Source organism: Meles meles, chromosome 8 (assembly GCF_922984935.1).
Source record: "Meles meles chromosome 8, mMelMel3.1 paternal haplotype, whole genome shotgun sequence".
Classification (NCBI taxonomy): Eukaryota; Metazoa; Chordata; class Mammalia; order Carnivora; family Mustelidae; genus Meles; species Meles meles.
This window is the reverse complement of record NC_060073.1, coordinates 50,494,829-50,513,307: the sequence shown is the minus strand read 5'-3', so window position 1 is coordinate 50,513,307 and position 18,479 is coordinate 50,494,829. Positions and strand designations below refer to the sequence as shown.

Below are 18,479 nucleotides of genomic sequence, written 5' to 3'. Positions count from 1 at the left end.
TTCTGTGCACTACGGGCCTGCACCTGCTGCCCAGTGGGGGCGGGGGACTGGGTACACCTTCAGGTCTTTGAGCCAACATCTTCAGGAATAAGGTGGCGGGGCGCCTGGGTGGCTCAGTGGGTTAAGCCTCTGCCTTCAGCTCAGGTCATGATCTCAGGGTCTCTGGGATCGAGCCCCGTATCGGGCTCTCTGCTTGGCAGGGAGCCTGCTTCCTCCCCTCTCTGGCTGCTGCTCTGCCTACTTGTAATCTCTCTCTCTCTCTCTCTCTATCTGTAAAAAAGAAAAAAAAAATTTAAAAAAAAAAAAAAAAGGAATAAGGTGGCAACAAGGCTTTAAGATGAAACGGACTGACACCTGGAAGGGATCTAGGAAGCTAACATAGTAATTATACATACATACCTATATATAAATATAAATAACGTGTCTTATGTATAGATACACACAATATATATTATATAAATATAATGTCTATTAATATAATAACATGATAGCCTATAGTTAAGTAGCATTTAAAACCAAGAACTAGGTTTGAAGTTACAGATATTTGAGGTAAAGAGAAGTTAAGTATCTTGTTCCAGGTGTCCCTTACATAGCTTGAAAGTGGAGAGTCAGAATTCTCAGGCAAGTAGCGGCCCCAGGGCTCAGGATAGGAACTAGCTTGGGCTAGTTAGTCGGGCTGTCTGGAAGAAATGAGATAGCAGGTTCGGTTGAGAGCAATGCCTTTACTCCTCACTGATGAGCAGACCCAGAGAGCAGTGAGCTCCTGAGCCCGGGATGCAGGAAACCTTAGGCACCTGGTTTCCATGGATGCTTCCAGGACCCCAAGGATGAAGGGAACCACTCCAGACCTGGGAGTCCTGGGGGAGAAGGCTGCAGATGGTCAGCACTCCTCATCCTAGCCTTGAGAGTCACACTTTTTCATACTTGGAGAGGCTGCCCTCGGCGTGACATCATAACACCTGCCATCCCATTCTGGGCACAGGGTTAGGAGTGGTCCCATATGGGCCATTAGAGCCCTGGTGCTAATTCAGCCAGATTCATACTTATTCTGCCTCCCAAGGGAATGAGTAACTAAGCTGTGAGATGCCACAGCTCTGAGCCCAGTGAAAAAGACAGGCAGATAACCCTCTGTGGCTCAGGCCCCAAATACTTCCAGTTTTCCATTTCATGCAGAACTGAAAGTATCAGCTGAGGTTTCAAAACAGGTTGAGGCTCTCATCAAACTATAGCCCCACGAGGGCACTGTACCGATGCTTGCCAACTGGCGCTGGGCACTACGACCACACACGAGGCATGCGGGGCCCATCACATCAGAGCCAAGAAGTAAACTCAAGGAAGTTTTTCCAAACCTTACAGCCACTCAGTGCCAGGCATTCTGATGTATTTATAAATGAAATTCAGGAGAGGTGGAGAAACCTCCCACAGGTCACAGAGAAGTGGCTGGTGATCCAAATTCTTGGCCCACTGAGTAAAACTTTCTTAATGGTCTCTGAGATGTTCTTCGAAAGATCTGGGGGGTTCGTGCACAATCCACGAGAGGCCTCCGATGCCCCATGCATGACCACCAGAAGCACTGCAGGCCCCGGGGGAGGAGACAGGGCTCTGTTACAGCCCTGGGTCGGGATGGCACCTGTGTATGTTGGTACAGCCGAGTGAGGACTTGAAAACATGAAGAAAATTCCAAATCATTCCTAAAGCAAAGGCACCAAAGTCCCCCCATAATTCTTTATTTTTCTTGCTTTTATTACACCTACTACTCGATCTACCATGGCATTTGTCTCTGCATAAAAATAGAACATTTTTTTAAACTCAACTCTAATCCTCATACTTTGAGTCCAAACACACTTCCTGAAGCACATCATGGTGGCTTAAGTATTTCCAAAACTTCGGAGGGAATTAAAGATCCTTGCATCTTCTTTCTTCTACAGCCATGAATTTACCTTCCCATAGGAAATGTACTGTTTCTCCCTGTGCCTTCTGTAGTCTAGAAGATGTAGGCAGGGAGCATGGGAGAAGCCCCCAGACCCTGCTTGTACTGTCCATCCTGCTGGGCTCCCAAGGGGGTGGCTTGTGCAGTAGGTTGTATCATATGAACTGTCATGATCTAAGTGCCTGGCTCCCTCTCCAGACTGGGACTCCTCCAGGTCCCGGGCCTGGGCCAAGCTGCCTTTTCGTCTCCCAATGCTTGGAATAAAGTAATACTCATTGCGTGTTTCTTGAATGAGCAAATGAATGAATGAGTGAGTGAGTGAAGGAGTGATTGATTAAATAAATAGTCTGTGGGGAGACCCCCTTGTTGTATTTTTCCCAGCAGAAGAGATTTTCCAGGCTGTTACACTAACAAGGGCTAATATTCTCAGTTATTTTGAGGCTAGCTTGAAATTTGCTGCTAATTTAAATAAAATGGTTACGTTTACTCATTAACCAATTAGCGTGCTTCCCAGCAGCTTCACCTCACTAATTTGATTAGTTACTTTTAGATGCTTTCTCCTACCCAGGGCCTTCACTGCCAGCTGAGAATATCACAACTGTATCGGAGTCAACTTTTTAAACAACCTGTAAGCAGAATCTTCAACTTTTTAAACAACGTGTAAGCAGAATCTCTCCAAGGGTTTAGACACGGTTGTGAACCCAGCCCCTCTTTCCAGCCCCATTAGGCCCCACTGGGCCCCACTATGAGTTGCCCTAGGATACCATTCCTATCACTAGACCACGTTTATTTCTTGAGGGAAATGAAACTTTTCAAATCATGGGGCCTTCTGAAAGACAACCTGTGAGATGCGTGAAGAAAAAATGAATGGAACTGGAGGAGAAACCAGAAGCCAAAATACAGGCACCCTTCCTAGCCCCCTCTTTGCCAGTGACTGGCAGCACGCCTGGGCTCAGGCCAGCCAGCTCCCACCCCCAGATGCCATTTTCTTGTCTTCTTAGTTGTTGGGAGATGGAACGGACTTAGCAAATATCTAACTTTCTGTGGCAGACACGGGTTTCCTGGGCATGCAGAAAACCCTGACTTCCTATATCCTTGGCGGTGAGCTGGTGGAGCCATGTGATTGGCTCTGGAGAATCAAACGTGAGAGGAAGGGATGTGAGGCACTTTTCATCTGAGGTGTGAAAGTCAGATTTCCAGTCACACTCTTCCCTTCTGGGTGCTGTGGGGTAGAGACATGTCCTTCAGAAATCCGTACCTTGAAGTCCTAACCCTCCTCCCCCAGTACCTCAGAATGTGACCTTCTTTGGAAATAGAGTCACCACAGGTGGAACTTGTTAAGTGAGGGTGAGATCACACTGGGAGGGGGTGGCCCTAATTGGTCATGGCTGGCTTCCTTATAACCAGGAACAGAGGAGTGCACACAAGGAGAACACCACAAGAAGGGAGAGTTTTGCCATCACAGCTACCCTTCTGGTGGCCAACAACTCCCAGAAGCTAGCAGAGAGGCCTGAAACAGGGGGCAGAGCCCTCCCGACACCTTGGTTGTGGGCATCTAGCTTCCAGATCTGTGAGACAGTGTAATATTTCTGCTGCTTGAGACACCCAGTTTGCGGTCTTCTGCGGTGGCTGCCTCAGGAAGCAGTACTGGGGCAAGTCCGCATGGTCAGACTGTGAATCTGCATGAGGATCTGCCTCACTCATGGCCTGGAGAGTTCCTCCACCTTTAGCCAACTTTGTGAACAGAGGAAGAGAAACATCTTACACCTGGAAATAAGGCAAATTGGGAGAGGAAGTCATCTAGCCTTTTCACTATCATCCTGGGCCACTGTCTAACAAGCCCACCCAAGAGTATGCAATTTTCCAAGACAAGGTGTTTGTATTTGACTTTGCTATTTACTTTTTCTTTTTTTTCTGCTATTTACCTTTCCATTAATACCCAGACACTAGAGCTAACCTCCAGATTTCTGCCTGGGTAGTAAAGATCACACCAAAGGCTATGGTTTTATTTCCCTCTAGGGCATTAGCCACTTTGGTATCTAATCTAGCAATCTTATTCTGACATTGTTTTTAGAAAATGCCTGCATATCTTGATCTCCTCAAATGCTCTCAGTGCCTGCTTAAACTTCTTACTCATTCCCCTATGAACGAATCAAGTAAGTTTTTGTCCCATGTTCATTTCAACTTGTTTAAGAATCATGTTTTACTTTTTTGAATTGAGAAAATAACTTGTTTGGTTAATGGTGATGGCTTTTGATGATTGTTTATTACCTGCTTGATACAGATTCTTTCTGGCCTTCAAACCCCAAGTGGATAAACTTAGAAATTTGAAAGGAAACGGGGAAGGGAAGTGATTCTCAAGGTCAGCAGGATAAATTGGGTCAGCCTGCTGTCCTGCCTTCGTCATTGACCTTTCTCCTCCTTCACCATTCTTGGACCTGATTGGCTGATATCCGAGGCATGCAGCTCAGTCTGACCATTCATGAAATTCTTAGGCGAGAGAAGCGTTCAAGTCCCAGCTGTGGTGAAGACTTGAGGATGAGAAAATAGAGGAGTTTGCCTCCAGCATTAGAATGGGAACTTAATGTAGGTAGGGAGTTTTGTCTGGTTCATGACTGTTTCCCAGGGCCAAGAACACTCTCTGGTACATGGTGGACTCTCACTGATTTAAGAAGAAAAATGTAACGGATTAAAAAGTCATAGAATTCCAGGGTGGGGGAGTCCTTAGGGATTTCTTAAGCTTCTACATGATATAGGAACTTTACATAATGCTCCTGGAGCTCACCAAACTTGACTTGGATGCCTCTGATGAAGGAGAGGTCACAGTATCTCTGAGCCAAGGACTGGGAAGGGTTTCTGTATACTCAGCCCAAAATCTGTGTCTTTATAATTTTGGAAGTTTCCACATCCCTCTTAAATCTGATCCTTTCCAGGCTAAACAATTCCCATTCTCAAGGACATGGTCTTGAGTCTGTACCAATCTGGTAGAATAATAGCCAATATCTAGGAAGCAGTGACCGTGTCCCAGGCTTGTTGTCTCAATGCTTTATGTGCATCGATTTTTAAAATTCTTATAACAACCTCGTAAGGTAGGTACTACTATAATATAGGTGAGGACATTGAGGCACAAGGAAATTTTGACACGTATTCAAGGAACGTGATTAAGAAGCGGTCTGGCTGGGATTTGAACCCAGGTAGTCTGCCTTTCAACATTTTCAAGTTTCCTATCATATGTGAGGCTTGGGGAGGAATGTGTGAGGTTTCAGAGCAGAGGTCAGAAGGACTGTCACCTGGGGCTGACCTTTACTCCCAGACGACAATGGGAGGTGGCACATCCGTCCCCTAGAGTTGTGCAGTGCACCACCTGCACAACTGTACATGGCAGTCCCATCTGTGCACATGTGAACTTCCCTGGTCTCTCCTTGGCCTCTGTGGCCATAGTAACAAGAGAGATTTTGCTGAGAGCTGCCAGTCAGGGAAAATATCCCTGGAAATACATATTGAGGGTCTGATGTGGACCAAGTCTAGGAGATTCAGAGAATCCTTAGGGCCTGTATTTGTCCATAATCCCCTCATGAGGTATGTCTCAAAACTCAGGTGAGGTCCCTGAGCTCCTCCTTTTCTCATCCCCTCCGTGAGCCAGGGGAGTTCTTAGGGGCCAGGAGATACTGTGGGAAGGCTTTCCAGTCACAAGCTCTGCCTCATCACCCACCGCTTACCCCCACACCTGTCTATCTCTGATGGATGGATGAATTCCACCAAAGACACACAGCCCATCGCCAGGAGGACCCCATCCTCTCAGGCTCACTGGGCAGACAAGACTCAACAAATCCTGCCACAGCCGGGTCCCTACGCTGCCCGGTTCTGAGAAATGTGTTTGATCTGAGGTGGGCCTCCAACCTCCTTGCCTCTGGGCACTAACAGCTGTGCACCTCAGCTGCGGGCCTGGTGGGAGAGTGTAACTGGGCCTCCATGTTCCCTGCACAGCCCAGTCACATGACGACTGTGGCTTTGAGAAATGGGGTAGGGGACCCACCTCTTTAAGACTTGCTGCAGATCTACATCAGGAAGCTGATTCATAAAGCACCAAGGGAAGGGAGCTTCCAGCCTTCCTGGCAACACAGCACAGACTCACAGCTTCTCAGGCCAGCTGAATTTCGGCAAGGAAGAATTGGTAAGGCAGGTGGGGCTAGCATACCTGGGTCCAAAGGTGGCCAGCTGGGCTTCCTCACTTGTAGAGAAGAAGACAGGCCCAGGTGAGACGAATCAGTGGTGCCAGGGACCAGAATCGTCATTACCTTTGGGTAGAGGTGTTGACCGAGAGGAGGAATGAGGAAGCCCAGGGGGATGATGGGCTCGATCTGGATGGTGCCTACATAGTGGTCTACAAACGTGGGAATTCATTGAATTGTACACTTCAGATGTGTGCCCTTTAGTGTAAAATCGTATCTCAATGAAAGAGTAAAACAAAATAATGGCCCAGGGAGGGCTAAGGTAACACTGCAACTGTGTGGCAAGACCAAGCCTAGAACTCAGGCTTCTTGAACCCCCCTTCCACCTGTGTCCCCCACTCCTTTGCATTTTTGCTGCCACAGAAACTCAGGGATACTCCATTAGTCTATGGGTAGGCTTTGACCAGGGCAGGAATCCATGGCACATGGCGCATGAGGTCAGGGAAAGTCAGTCCACTGTGGGCTGGAGCTAGAATCTTGAGGGCATATATAGTGAGCAAGGCTCAATACACAATAATAATAATATAGCACTATAGCTGTATTATTAGCTAACACTCACTGAGCACTTACTATATGCCAGGCACTATTTTAGACATTGGACATGTATCAAATCCCTACAATAACCTTTATGCCCTATACCATCATTATTCTGTATTTTACAGAAAATAAAATAGGTCCACACTTAAAAATTGACCTTTTAAAAACTTGACAACTAGAGCGTGTCAAAGCTGATATTTGGACGCAGACAATCTGATTCCAGAATCCAGGCTCTTAACCACAGCACCAACGGCCCCATATGAATCAGCAGCAGCTGGGAGACTGGCAGGATTTGCCCAAGCTGACATCCACCTTCACACAGAAGAAACACTCAACGTTTGTCCAGTGGTCCAGATAAGCAATAGCCCCATAGATTTCCATATGGATTTGTTAAGGCAAATTCATTCATGGTCTCCTGGGCTGCAAGTATTAACAGGCAGGCAGGGAATTTACAAAAAGACCAAACGGCCTGGGCCCCAGCCACCTTGGCCCATACTCAAGAACAACGAGGGGATTTTCTGAACTGAAAACTCAGGTGCCCCACTGCATTAGTACTCAGGGAAACGCTGACTAAAACCACAGCATGGTACTGACACACCCCTATGTCAATGATTTAGAAATGATACAGATTTGCAGAGAATACTAAATGTCGACAAGGATGTGGAACGGCGAGAACTCTAAAGATATGGTTGGTGGGAGTAAAAATGGATGTAATTAATTTGGGAGACTGTTTCACTGTATGTTGGTTGACCGGGGCTGTCACAACAAAATGTCACCGGCTGGGTGGCTTAAACAACAGAATGTCATTTTCACACAGATTTGGAAGCTGGGAAGTCCAATATCTAGGTGCTGGTACATTCAGTTTCTAGTGAGAGTTCTTTTCTTAGCTCCTAACAGCCTCTTCTTGCTGTTTCGTCACATGGCGGGGAGGAGAGGGGAGGACGAGACACTGAGCTCTCTGTGTCTCTTCTTATAAGAACACTAATTCCATCAGATCACGGCTCTACCTTTATAACCTTATTTGATCTTAATTGCTTCCTCACTCCAAATGAAGTCCAGATTAGTGCTTCAACATATGAATTTTGGGGCGATACAATTCAGTCCATAGCATTCTGCCCGTGGACCCCCAAGTTCATTTCCCTCTCCCATGCAAAACATATTCGTTTCATCCCAACAGCCCACAAAGTCTTAAGTCATTCCAGCGTCCACACTCAAGTCTAAAGTTCAAATATCATCTAAGTATCCTCCAAGTCAGATGTGTGTGAGGTTCAAGGTGTGATTTATCCTGAGGCAAAATTTCTCTCCATCCGAGAGTCTGTGAAATCAGAGAAAGTATGTGCTTCCCACATGTGATGGCGGGACAGAAACAGGCTAGACAGGCACTTTCCAGAAGGGGGAATCTGGAAGGAAAGGGGTGATGGGTCCCAGACTAGTCCAAAACCCAGCAAGGCTAATTCCATTAGATCTCAAGGCTTGAGAATAACCTTCTTTGTCCTGATGTTCTGTCCTCCAGCCCCACTGGGGTGGCAGCATCACCCCCATGGCTCTGTGGAGTTGCCTGTGCCCTTGGCCCTCTGGGGTAGCCCTGCCCAAGCTGCTCCCTGCTTTGGTCCCACTCCTAAGGCGCTGGGCAGGGTCATCCTGGCCCACTGAAACAAGAGAGGCAGGCCCACTCTTGCATGAGACAGCCTCGCCCTGGGGCTAACGGGGCATTGGCGGCACTGATGGTCTCCGAATGGCCCTCAGCATCATTCTTCCCCTTTCTTGAGGAAGAGGGCATGTTCATAGCTAAACAGCTCTACGTTCCTGCCTTGTGAAAGCCAAGAAGTCCACCAGCCTGCCTTCATTCTGTCCTGCTCTCTCTTTCCTTCAGGCTGCCAGTCTCTGCTGTTACAAGCCCAAATTGATTTACGGCTTCTGCTGCTGAGATGGCTGACTGAGTCCATGAGTCCCACCATGGTCTCTTCGTCAAATAGTTGTTCAGCTCCACTCCGTTTTCTCTTCAGAACAAGCTTTCTCATTTTTTACAGTATGGACGGGCTGAGGCCTCTTCAGCTCTTCAAGTTAAGGTTAAATGAGATCCTAAGGGTAGAGCCCTGATCCAATGGGATTAGTGTCCCTTCAAGAAGAGACACCAGAGAGCTCACTCATTCTCTCTCTCCCTGCTGTGGGAAAACACACAGAGAAGGTAACTATCTGCAAGCCCTCAGAAAGAGCCCTCACCAGAAACCAGATCAGCCAGCACTTTGATCTTGAACTTTCCAGGCACCAGAATGGGGAGCAAATACATTCCTGAGGCGTTATATTATGGCAGCCGCAGGAGACTACTACAGGCATTACGTGCTCGAAGCAAACATAGAGCAACCTTACAACTAGAGATTTGACCCCTAGGTATAAATCCACAAGAAATGGGTGCACACATGCACCAAAAGACAGGAACAAGGATGGTCATAGCAGTAGTATTCTTAATACTCTCAGGTGTCCCACAGCTGTAAATATACTGTCAATATGGTACATTCATAAAATGGAATATTACACAGTAATAATCACAAAAGCAGAACGGAGGCACTTTACAAATATAGCAGTGAAAGAAAGAAGCCAATGTGAGAAAGCATACACCCTACAATCCTATTTGTATAAAATTCACAATCAGGCAATAATGCTCTTTTCCTTGATCTGGGTGCTGGTTATGTGGGCGTGTTTGCTTTGAAAGCTCACGAATCTGTACACCTACCATTTGTCTACTGTCTATACTTATGTTAGACGTCAGTAACGAATTCACATAAAACTAGTCATCCATGAGAAATATCACAGCATTGTAAGGATGGAGAATGAGATGTGGTACTGTGTGGGGTGGGGATAGTGTGATCTGCTGACCTGTGACCCTCCACTCGGTAAAGCCACAGCAGCTGGGCCCGCAGAAACGAGGAGCTGGTGGAGATCACAGCAAACAATCGCTGGGGAGTCCCAGCACAGGATGCCGGTGACACACACATCATGACTGCCTTCAGTTGTGTGTTGAGACAAGTGATGACTCTTTTAAACATGTAGTATAATTGCACAAATATGCATATCTTCTAGACTATCTTTGTAAAAACATCATTTGCACTGCTGGAGGTAAGATAAGTAAACTCTGAAAATGTTGTCCAATCAGAACAGGTCAGTCTATGGTGTTCATGGGCAATGGTTGTCCATTGCACTTTGTTGAAGAGGCCATTTCTCTTGTCTGTGTTTCAGCATCCTCTTTGGATATCTGCAGCCTAGGCTGTGACTGGCTAATTTTTCCTAGGATAACTTATTTTCCTCATAGCTTCCCTACATCCTCCACCAGGAGAAGGTCACCCGGGCTAGAAAAGCTCTCATGGCTATAAATTTTGGCAGCAGCTGTGATCTACTAAAGGGCAGAGCCCCAAAGGCCACAAATGGCATTCTGAAGGCATTCTGAGATCAGAGAGCTTGGGGGACCCTTGGGTTCCCAAACAGGATTGCGATTTACCCATAGTCTCCCCAAAGAAGGCAGGTGTTCCTCTTTAGGAATTGATCACCTTGCTTGCTCCCCATCCCCGAGGATCCCGGCACAGCAGCATCTGCTATCCCAGACCCCTTCCAGGCAAGGCAGGTAGGACTCTCTCCTTCTCCCCATGAGCATATGGAGGTCCCCAGGCCTAGAGCAGCCACGACAGGAGTTTAACCATCCTTCCCCAAACCGGACAGATATGAGAACCCCCCAGCAGGGGGCTCTCTCAGGGAACTCACCTGTGGTGTCATCCCGTGGCAGATGTACACGATGGGAACGTTCTCTGTGTCTGGACCCTGATCAAGACACAAGTCGGTCTTCAGAGAGTTCTGCAGCTGAACGCCAGAGGAGGGGCAGCCACACCAAAGAGAAAGGAGCAGAGAAACAAATGCATTAAATCAGAAGAAGCCAGCATTCCAGAGACAGGCTCCGTTTCCATAATCAACCTGAGGCCCCTTGAATACTGTGGAAAGCAACAAGCACCAGCTTTTGCCTGGAATAAAGGTGCTGAGGGAAACCCAGCTTCCTGTGAAGAACTGTTCTCGTGTTGTTAAATGGTAAGTGGAGACAGTGTAGGTAAGAATAAAAGATACACACACAGAAGATGATGCTGGGGTGCACCCCCTCCATTTCCACAGGGGTGACACCAGGGCTTCCAATAGTCCCCAGAAAGAAGTCTTTGCTCTGGAAGGTTGGGGGAAGTGGGCAACATGTTTGCTGCTTTCAGGTCTGAGATGTCCTCTGGGACCAGGTCCTCTCTGCCCCCTTGCAGATCCAGCAGCGGCTGGCCTGGCCCCACTGGTGCCCAGATGACAAGGATGCTCTAGAGCGGGAGTTCCGGCAGGTGAATGAGAGAGAAGGGGGCCAAGGGAGTAGGAGAAGAGAGAGGTATCTCTTACCCTCACCTGCTGGCACATAACAAACACCAGAACCAATGCCTCACCATGTCGGGTAAGAAAACTAGTATTCTATGTCCCTTTCTGGCAGAAGCCCACTCCTAGACCCTGGAAAGGACAGCTTACAGTCCCCATGGCCCTGTCCACCAGCCACAGCTGAGCAGACCATGGTGGGCACCAATAGACAGTTTGGAATGAGTTAATAATTCTCTCTCTTTTTCTCACTCTCTTCCATCCTTCTCTTTCTGGAATGGAACTATCTCATCATCCTCTTATTCCTTGCTAGAACTCTCAGTGAGAGGGTCAGTGGTCCGTGGGTGGCGGCCGCTAGAATCACGAGGCCATTTAGATTGGGTCTGGGGGATCTGCTGGGCCAGGTGTAAGCAGAGAAACCCAGTTGTGGCCAAGGAAGAGACGCAGCATGAGACGGAATGAGAGACACTGTGCCCTGCTATGGCGTTGGTGGCTTCCCAGCATGAGTGCCCATGCCCAGCTCTACGTCGGTTCCTGTGCACATATGCAAGGTGGTGGTGTTCTCCACCTTAACTTGAGCTAGCTTATATAGCTCTTGTTAGCTTCAAAGTGCTCTGTTTAGAACAGGACTCAGATACTGGAATTCAAGGAAGACCAGGGCAAAGGACCACAGGTGGGTCATCTATTCGAGGAGGCCAGAGACTGACAGCGGCTGAGCTTCATGGCCTTGACGACTTGTGGCAGGAGTGCAGGGAACCCAGTGAGGGGGTGCAAAACGGCATGACCAGAGACCCATGTGTGCTCCCGGCATACCCTGTTCTTGATAGGGAAAGGAATAGAGTCAAATTCTTTTCTTGAGCTTGCTCACCTCTACCGGGTGAAGGCACTTCAATCCCAGACTTGCGGTTTGGAAGTTCTGAAGAATTATAAACATGAGCCAGCTCCTGAGGCAGAGGCCCCAGAAACATCCATGCAGCAAATCCTCTTTTGTAAAACAGCTACGTGGCTTGCCTTTGTGAAGGAGCCCATATCAACGCACTCTGGACTTCTCCTGTAGCCCGCAGAGAGGCAGGTGTCGCATCTGAAGCTGAGAGCTATAATCCATTAGTGAGACCTGCTAACGGCAGTCGCAGGGAGAAAGATCCAGAAAGCCCTGATGTCAGCCTTGGCTTTCTGCTAGGTTCTCAAAGCCATCCTCTGGATGAGGAGGTAGGCAGTGCCTTTCGATAAAGTGCCCCCGGCTCTGTGTCATCCCTCCCCCGTGAAGCAGGTAGTCTTTGATGCTGTCGGGACAGACAGGCTGGGATGGAATCCTGGCTCCAGCTGTGTGGTCTTGGATGAAGAACACAACTCCTTCTTGTCTGTTTTCTTCTCTCTAAAGTAGGGATAATACCAGGGCCTGCCTCACAGGATTGTTAGAGGAGGAGTAAACGCAAGCATATCCATAAGTAGGGAGCACCGGGCCTGACAAATGGCAAACGCACAGTAATTGTTCGCTACTCCTCTGACTGCTATGACCTTGTTGACAGCCACTCAGGGCAACTGGCCGTTATGGCTGCATCTATGTGCCAGCCACCGTGCAAAGTGCTTGCCGCGTGTCCCCCCACCTCTCCCTCAGAGGAAGCTGGCCAGGTCGGTGACTTTCTCTCTTTGAAGGATGAGGAACTGTGGCGTAGCTAGGAGGTCTGCCTGACCTCCTTGTCTGTGATGCCACGCCCGTGGCATGGACCCTTCCCCATGTCTCCTCTCCTTATGTCTTCTCTTTGTCTGGCTAAATGCGCCTCCTCCTTTGGTTCTCAGCTTCTCTGTCACTCCGAAGTCTCTCCTGACCCAAGCCTGGGTGTCAGGCTGTGGCCCCGTTGTTTACCAGCGCCTCCATTTCTCTTACTGCTGCATTTAGCGTGTTCGGTTCTTGTCCCTTCTTCGAGTGCCTGTCTCCCCCGTCTGACCAGGCTGGGTCTGAGTCTTTCTCATTGTCTCAGACACGGGCCAGTCCTGGCCCACGGTAGACAGTAAATACACACATGGAATGAATGAATGAAGGCAACGAACAAATGAATGGCATTCCCAAACGAATGACATTAGGAAGCGGATAAGCAGCAAGTACTTTCCATCGTGCAAATGGTGACAATCCTGAGACTGTGAAAATGCCCGCTGAGATGGTATGATTACGGCTTTGAAGGTTTTGTAAATGGTTGACATTACACACAGAGTGGCAAAGCTAACATTCCAGAAGCCGGGCGTGTCTGTTTCTAGATGCTGCTTCATCTCTGCTGTCAGCACTAGAGCTGGGATTGATTCAAGGACTCTGCCTCTTGGACGTGGGGCTCAGTGATCCAGGGGAAACCCCATGCCCACACAACGGGGCCCACAGGCCCTTCTGCCCACAGGAGTCATTAATGGAACCTGTTAGCAGATAAGCGGCCAGGGCTCTAGACTTGACCCTGGCCCCACTGAGAGTCCCAGGAGGTTATTTGACCTGAGCAATGTAGTTTGGCCTAAGATGGAAAGGAAAGGGTAAAAAGAAACTACCCCTGAGAAGACTTCTGGTCTCTGCATTTCAGAATAAAATCACTAGGAAGAATGATTCAGCCTCAGCAAATCCTTGCTCTTGCGGCTGTATCCTGTTTTGCCCATCTTCACACTAGTGCCCCCATTAGGAGTTCATTATGATCCTTGACAAGCGAGCGTGGCTCTGCTCTGTCAGAGTCCGGCCCGTGAAGGAGCCAGAAGGGAGGGGAGGCTGGCTGGGCCCTGAGCAGCGGCTGGCAGATGAACACGGAGTGCGGGGGATAGGTGATTGTCAGAGACCTCCACCAGCCCCAGGGATAGCTAGCGCTGCTCAGCCCTTGGCGATTTTGAGAGAGTGGCTTTTCAGCCACTCCGAGTAAAAGCAGCTCAAATTATGGACTCAGTCAGATCCATACCACAGCCCTGTATATGCCACTTACTATTTGATCAGCTAAAGGTTTCTGGGTGTGGTGGTAAGAGGGTTCCATGGTAAGCCTGTTGTACATGTCATTAAGATGAGACCCTTCTGCTTGGAAGATGAGAATGCTTTGGCCAAGACCCAGAACTAGAATCCACACACACACACACACACACACACACACACACACACATACACACCCCTCCCCTCTTTAAGTAATAGTTGGTGGCATGGGCTGAGAAGTTTTCCAGTATCCAGATTACCCCAGCCTGAGAAGTAGAGAGGGAAGGGGCCACTGAGGAATTTCCTCAGGACGTGTCAACTGTGCCATGGAAATTCTTGTGGGAGAATATGACTCCTTCCTACAAGTTGGCCTGCTAGACAGCTGAGGTCTGAGGGGGTTGGGGGATTCCTGGGATCCGGGCTCTGTTCCACGTAGAACCCTAGGATGTCAGAGTTCAGAGGCCCGCAAAGAATGTGGAGGCCAGTCCGTAGCTAACATTCTTCCCCTCCCAGGCAGAGGCTCTGCCCATTATATTCCTGCAGAGGCAGGCCTTGAACTTGGTTCTGATCACAGCTTATCCAGGGAAGAGGCCACAGTTCTTCATTTGAGTTTCATGCTAGGATATTAAAAAGGTCTGAGGGGATACTCTCCAAAGGGAGGAAGCAGAGTGATATTAGAAGCTGATGTCTTAGGCTCAGTTTCTCTGCTGATGACCTTCGTGAACATGGGAAGATCACTTCGCCTTTCTGTTTGCTCATCTGTTCCATGGTGTCAGTATGTAGTTTTGAGGGCTTATAACTGTCAGCAGAAAAGCTCTATGTGTTCAGGAAGCAAAAACCAGGTGAGGTATCAAAAAACCAATCAGATGTCATTGAAAATACTCCAAGAGTTGAATGATCCTGGGAACATTGGGACAATAGTAGAGATTACCATATTCAAAGCATTTTAACCTTAGACAGAACATACAAATTGCCAGGATATATAATATATTTGTGTATCTTAGATTTTTTTCTACTCTAGGAGCACAGTATTATTTTGCCTCATTTAACAGAGGAAGAAACCAAGACCCACAGATGTTAAGACACTTGACTGAGAAGTGGCTTGGTCAAGTTTAGAACCAGGTCTGTCTGGATCCAAACCCTGTGCCTTCCATTCAGGTGACTGCTCTGTGCCAATCAACACAGAGGTGGTCCTAAAACATCCCTCAAAATACAGTGAACCAACCCCGGAAGGTTTATTCCAGAACTCCTTTCCTGGAAGCCGTGTGTGTGAGTAGAAAGCATAAGCCCTTAGATGGGGAGGCATGCAGGCTGGTTGCTAGAACCTCAGGCATCCATGCTGGGGGACAGTGGGTGTTCGTTATGTTATCTTGCAAGTCTACCCTAACTGCAGGTATTTGTTTTATTAAGTAGAACATGAAGGTTTGAGGCTAGAGCTAAATTGCTTAAGACTATAAAGGAGAGATTTAGAACAAGGGAACAGAGATTCGAGTTATAACACCAAAGGCTGTCTCTCATTCACTGGTCTACCAGATGTCCCACATAGGATGCCTCTCATCTGCTGGTCTACCAGAGGTCCCTAGATGGGAGGTTGCCTCTAGTCCCCTGGTCTACCAGGGGTCCCACATAGGAGGCTGCCTCTAGTCCACTGGTCTACACATGGGAGGCTGAAGGCTCCTTCTTTCCTTTCCTCTGACCCCACACCTCTGCCTGGCCTTGCTTTCTATGCCTGCATGAAGCCCCAGGGGACCCTTCCTTACCACCCCATAGGCGATGATGTCCGAGTACATCCTCATCTCTGGGTACACACTGACAAGGTACCACCGGAAGGTCTTGCACTGTAGCTGCTTCCTCAGAGCCTTCCTCGCTGTGATGTCCCCGATGTCGATCCCAGAGTCCTGCAAGAGCAAGCAAATGCAGAGCTCCAGCTACCAGCAGGACACCGCTTCTCCCCAGATCTCCCCGTCCAGGCTCCTGGACACTGACTAGTGAAGGAAGGACGCAGGGACTTAGCTCATTCATTTCCCTGCATTGTATGTAACACCATGACTGTCCCCACGTGGGCACTGAAACATGAGGGCTGCACAGATGGGGACTATCATCCAAGGCCATTGAAAATAAATGAAAAAAAAAAAAAGGAAAGAAAAGAAAAAGCTGGGGTCCAGGTGTAGGTGAAAGATACTAAAGAAGACAGCTGGAGATTTTTTCTATCTCATGATATGAAACAAGAGGTTCTGAGCTGTGAGTGGGGGGAGAGAGCAGGAGGAGAGTTGAAGATGGAATCATACTAATTCAAATTCTATTCCTAATCGTTGTAACAGCAAAGGCTTATCGAACACTTGCGAAGTGCGAGGTTCCATCCTCTGTGAGACCTGCACCCGGGTTTACATTGATGCACAGTGCCCCATTTGCAGAGAGGTTCTGCGACCTCTTGCCTGAAGTCCTACAGCTGATAAAAGGCAGAGCTGAGACTTGAACCCCAGAGCCTGCCCTTCTGCCTCCTAAGACCCAAGCTCTTAGTGTAGAGAGTACTTGGGTTTGTCACTTCCTGGGGATATTAGCAAGGTGGGCCCTAAGCCATCACCATACACCAGGCAAGGAGTAGTAATAGAGACATAGAGGTGTCCTTGAGTCAGAGAGAGGGAAAAGTCCCCACATTTCTTGTGGTCCCAAAGCCGAGGGGAGAACACAGAGTCCCTGCACACCAGCCCTGCACCGGGCACGGGACCAGGCAAAGAGGGGCTGAAGCCAGAGCAGAGGACGGCGAGGAGTCTCTGCAGCTGGGAGTCTGATGGGGACTCAGTCACTTCTTAGAGGATGACACCACGGAGCCAGGGACCAGCCAGGTCCAGTGGTATTTCACAAGACACTAGCCCAGCATGGAGGGAGGGAAGCAAAGGGAGATACAGCTCTCTCTCACTGATGCCACAGCTCGTGTGTTGGCTATGGGAACCCCCGGGGTTCTAGGGTCAACTCTGGGTCAAGTTCCTGGGCTTGGGAAGATAATGAAATGGACATTTGAAGCGTCTGAGAAAGATCACAAAGATGGCTGTTGTGCGTATCTGCCCTTGACTGGAACAAAGTATTTGATATTAGATCAGGGGGGCTCAAGGAACAACCAAGTGTAGATACAGAAGAAATGCATTTATTTTTGCCCACCAGAATTTAGGCAATATAAAAACGTAAAAATTTAAACCTGCTACGGCCCAAGGGTTCAGGTTTCATACTGCAAAGGTAAAACGTCAGTGAGGACCTTCCTTCTGAGGACATCTTGACGACCTCATCTATGACTTGCCTACTCCTCCGCTCCTGCCCAGAGCCCTCCCAGCAACTGCTATTTGGCCTTTCTCTGTTGGATTCAGGAAACATGTTTGACTGATCTCCATGCCCTGACCTACTGCTGAGCTGAGCTATGGATGAGACCAGGTTGAGAATGTTTGAGTCTTGAATGTAGCAACTGGCAATAAATGTGACCTACTCACTCCCTCCACCCCTTACCCAAGGGATCTGTTAAGTTTTAGCTCTTTGAACTTCTCTGCACCTTATCCTTATATCACAAACCTATTTGCCAGGACCCAGGCCTTCCTTCTTCACAGTATAATTGCCTTTACATGAAAACAAACTAACACTGTGTCTCAGTTTTTATGGGAAGCCACTAGAAGCTAGAAGAACATGCCCCTGGAAGGACTCCATGTTTTCTTAAATTCTGGGTTCCCATGGGAAAAATTTCTTTCTATGCTCAGGATCAAGGGACAGTTTCTCTCTCTCCCTATGACCTCATGGAAGGTGGGAGAACTATCCATCAGGGGTCCATTTCCACTTTAACTTCTAGGAGACTCTAGGATCAGAGATTTGCTCAACTTATATTTCTGGTTATCATGGCCCTTTTCTCTTCCTATTTATTAGTTGCCTTTTGCCTTTGCTGTTTCAATGGTTCAGCGTCTGTACCGTGTATTTATTATAAATTGCATCAAACTCTTTTCAGATTGGGGTTAGAAATTGAGAAATAAGCAAACATTCTCAGAGAGGGTCACATTGGCCCTTATTATTTAAGAAAAAAACAAAACACAAAACATCTCTTCCCCCTTTGCCAAATACTCAGTGGGTTGAATAGTGAGTGTCTCCTGCAAAATTCGTGTCTACCCAGAACCTGTAAATGTGATCTTATTTGGAAATAGGATCATTGCAGGCGGAATTCAGATCTGTGGATGAAATCAGTTGGGTTTGGGGTGAGCTCTGAATGCAATGACTGGTATATTCATGAGAGAGGAGGGAGAGATTTGAACACACAGAGACATAGGGACAGGGGCCAAGATTGGAGTGATGCATTTACAAGCCAAGGAATGCCAGGAGCCACCAAAAGCTGGAAGAGGCAAGAAAGGTCCTCCTCTAGAGCCTTCTGAGGGAGCACAGTGTCACTAGCACCTTGATGTTGGGCTTCTGGGCTCCAGAACTGTGAGAG

At 48.1% G+C, this 18,479-nt stretch overlaps 1 protein-coding gene across 1 annotated transcript in view; it reads right to left on the bottom strand.

Annotated features, from left to right (window-relative positions):
* Nucleotides 1-18,479, bottom strand: part of GALNT18 (polypeptide N-acetylgalactosaminyltransferase 18) — a 343,154-nt gene that overhangs the window by 32,243 nt on the left and 292,432 nt on the right. The window contains exons 8-9 of the mRNA XM_046017675.1: nt 15,778-15,915; nt 10,456-10,551 (exon numbers count right to left, since the gene is read on the bottom strand). Coding sequence (XP_045873631.1) covers nt 10,456-10,551; nt 15,778-15,915 — 234 coding nt within the window. The remainder of the gene's footprint in view (nt 1-10,455; nt 10,552-15,777; nt 15,916-18,479) is intronic.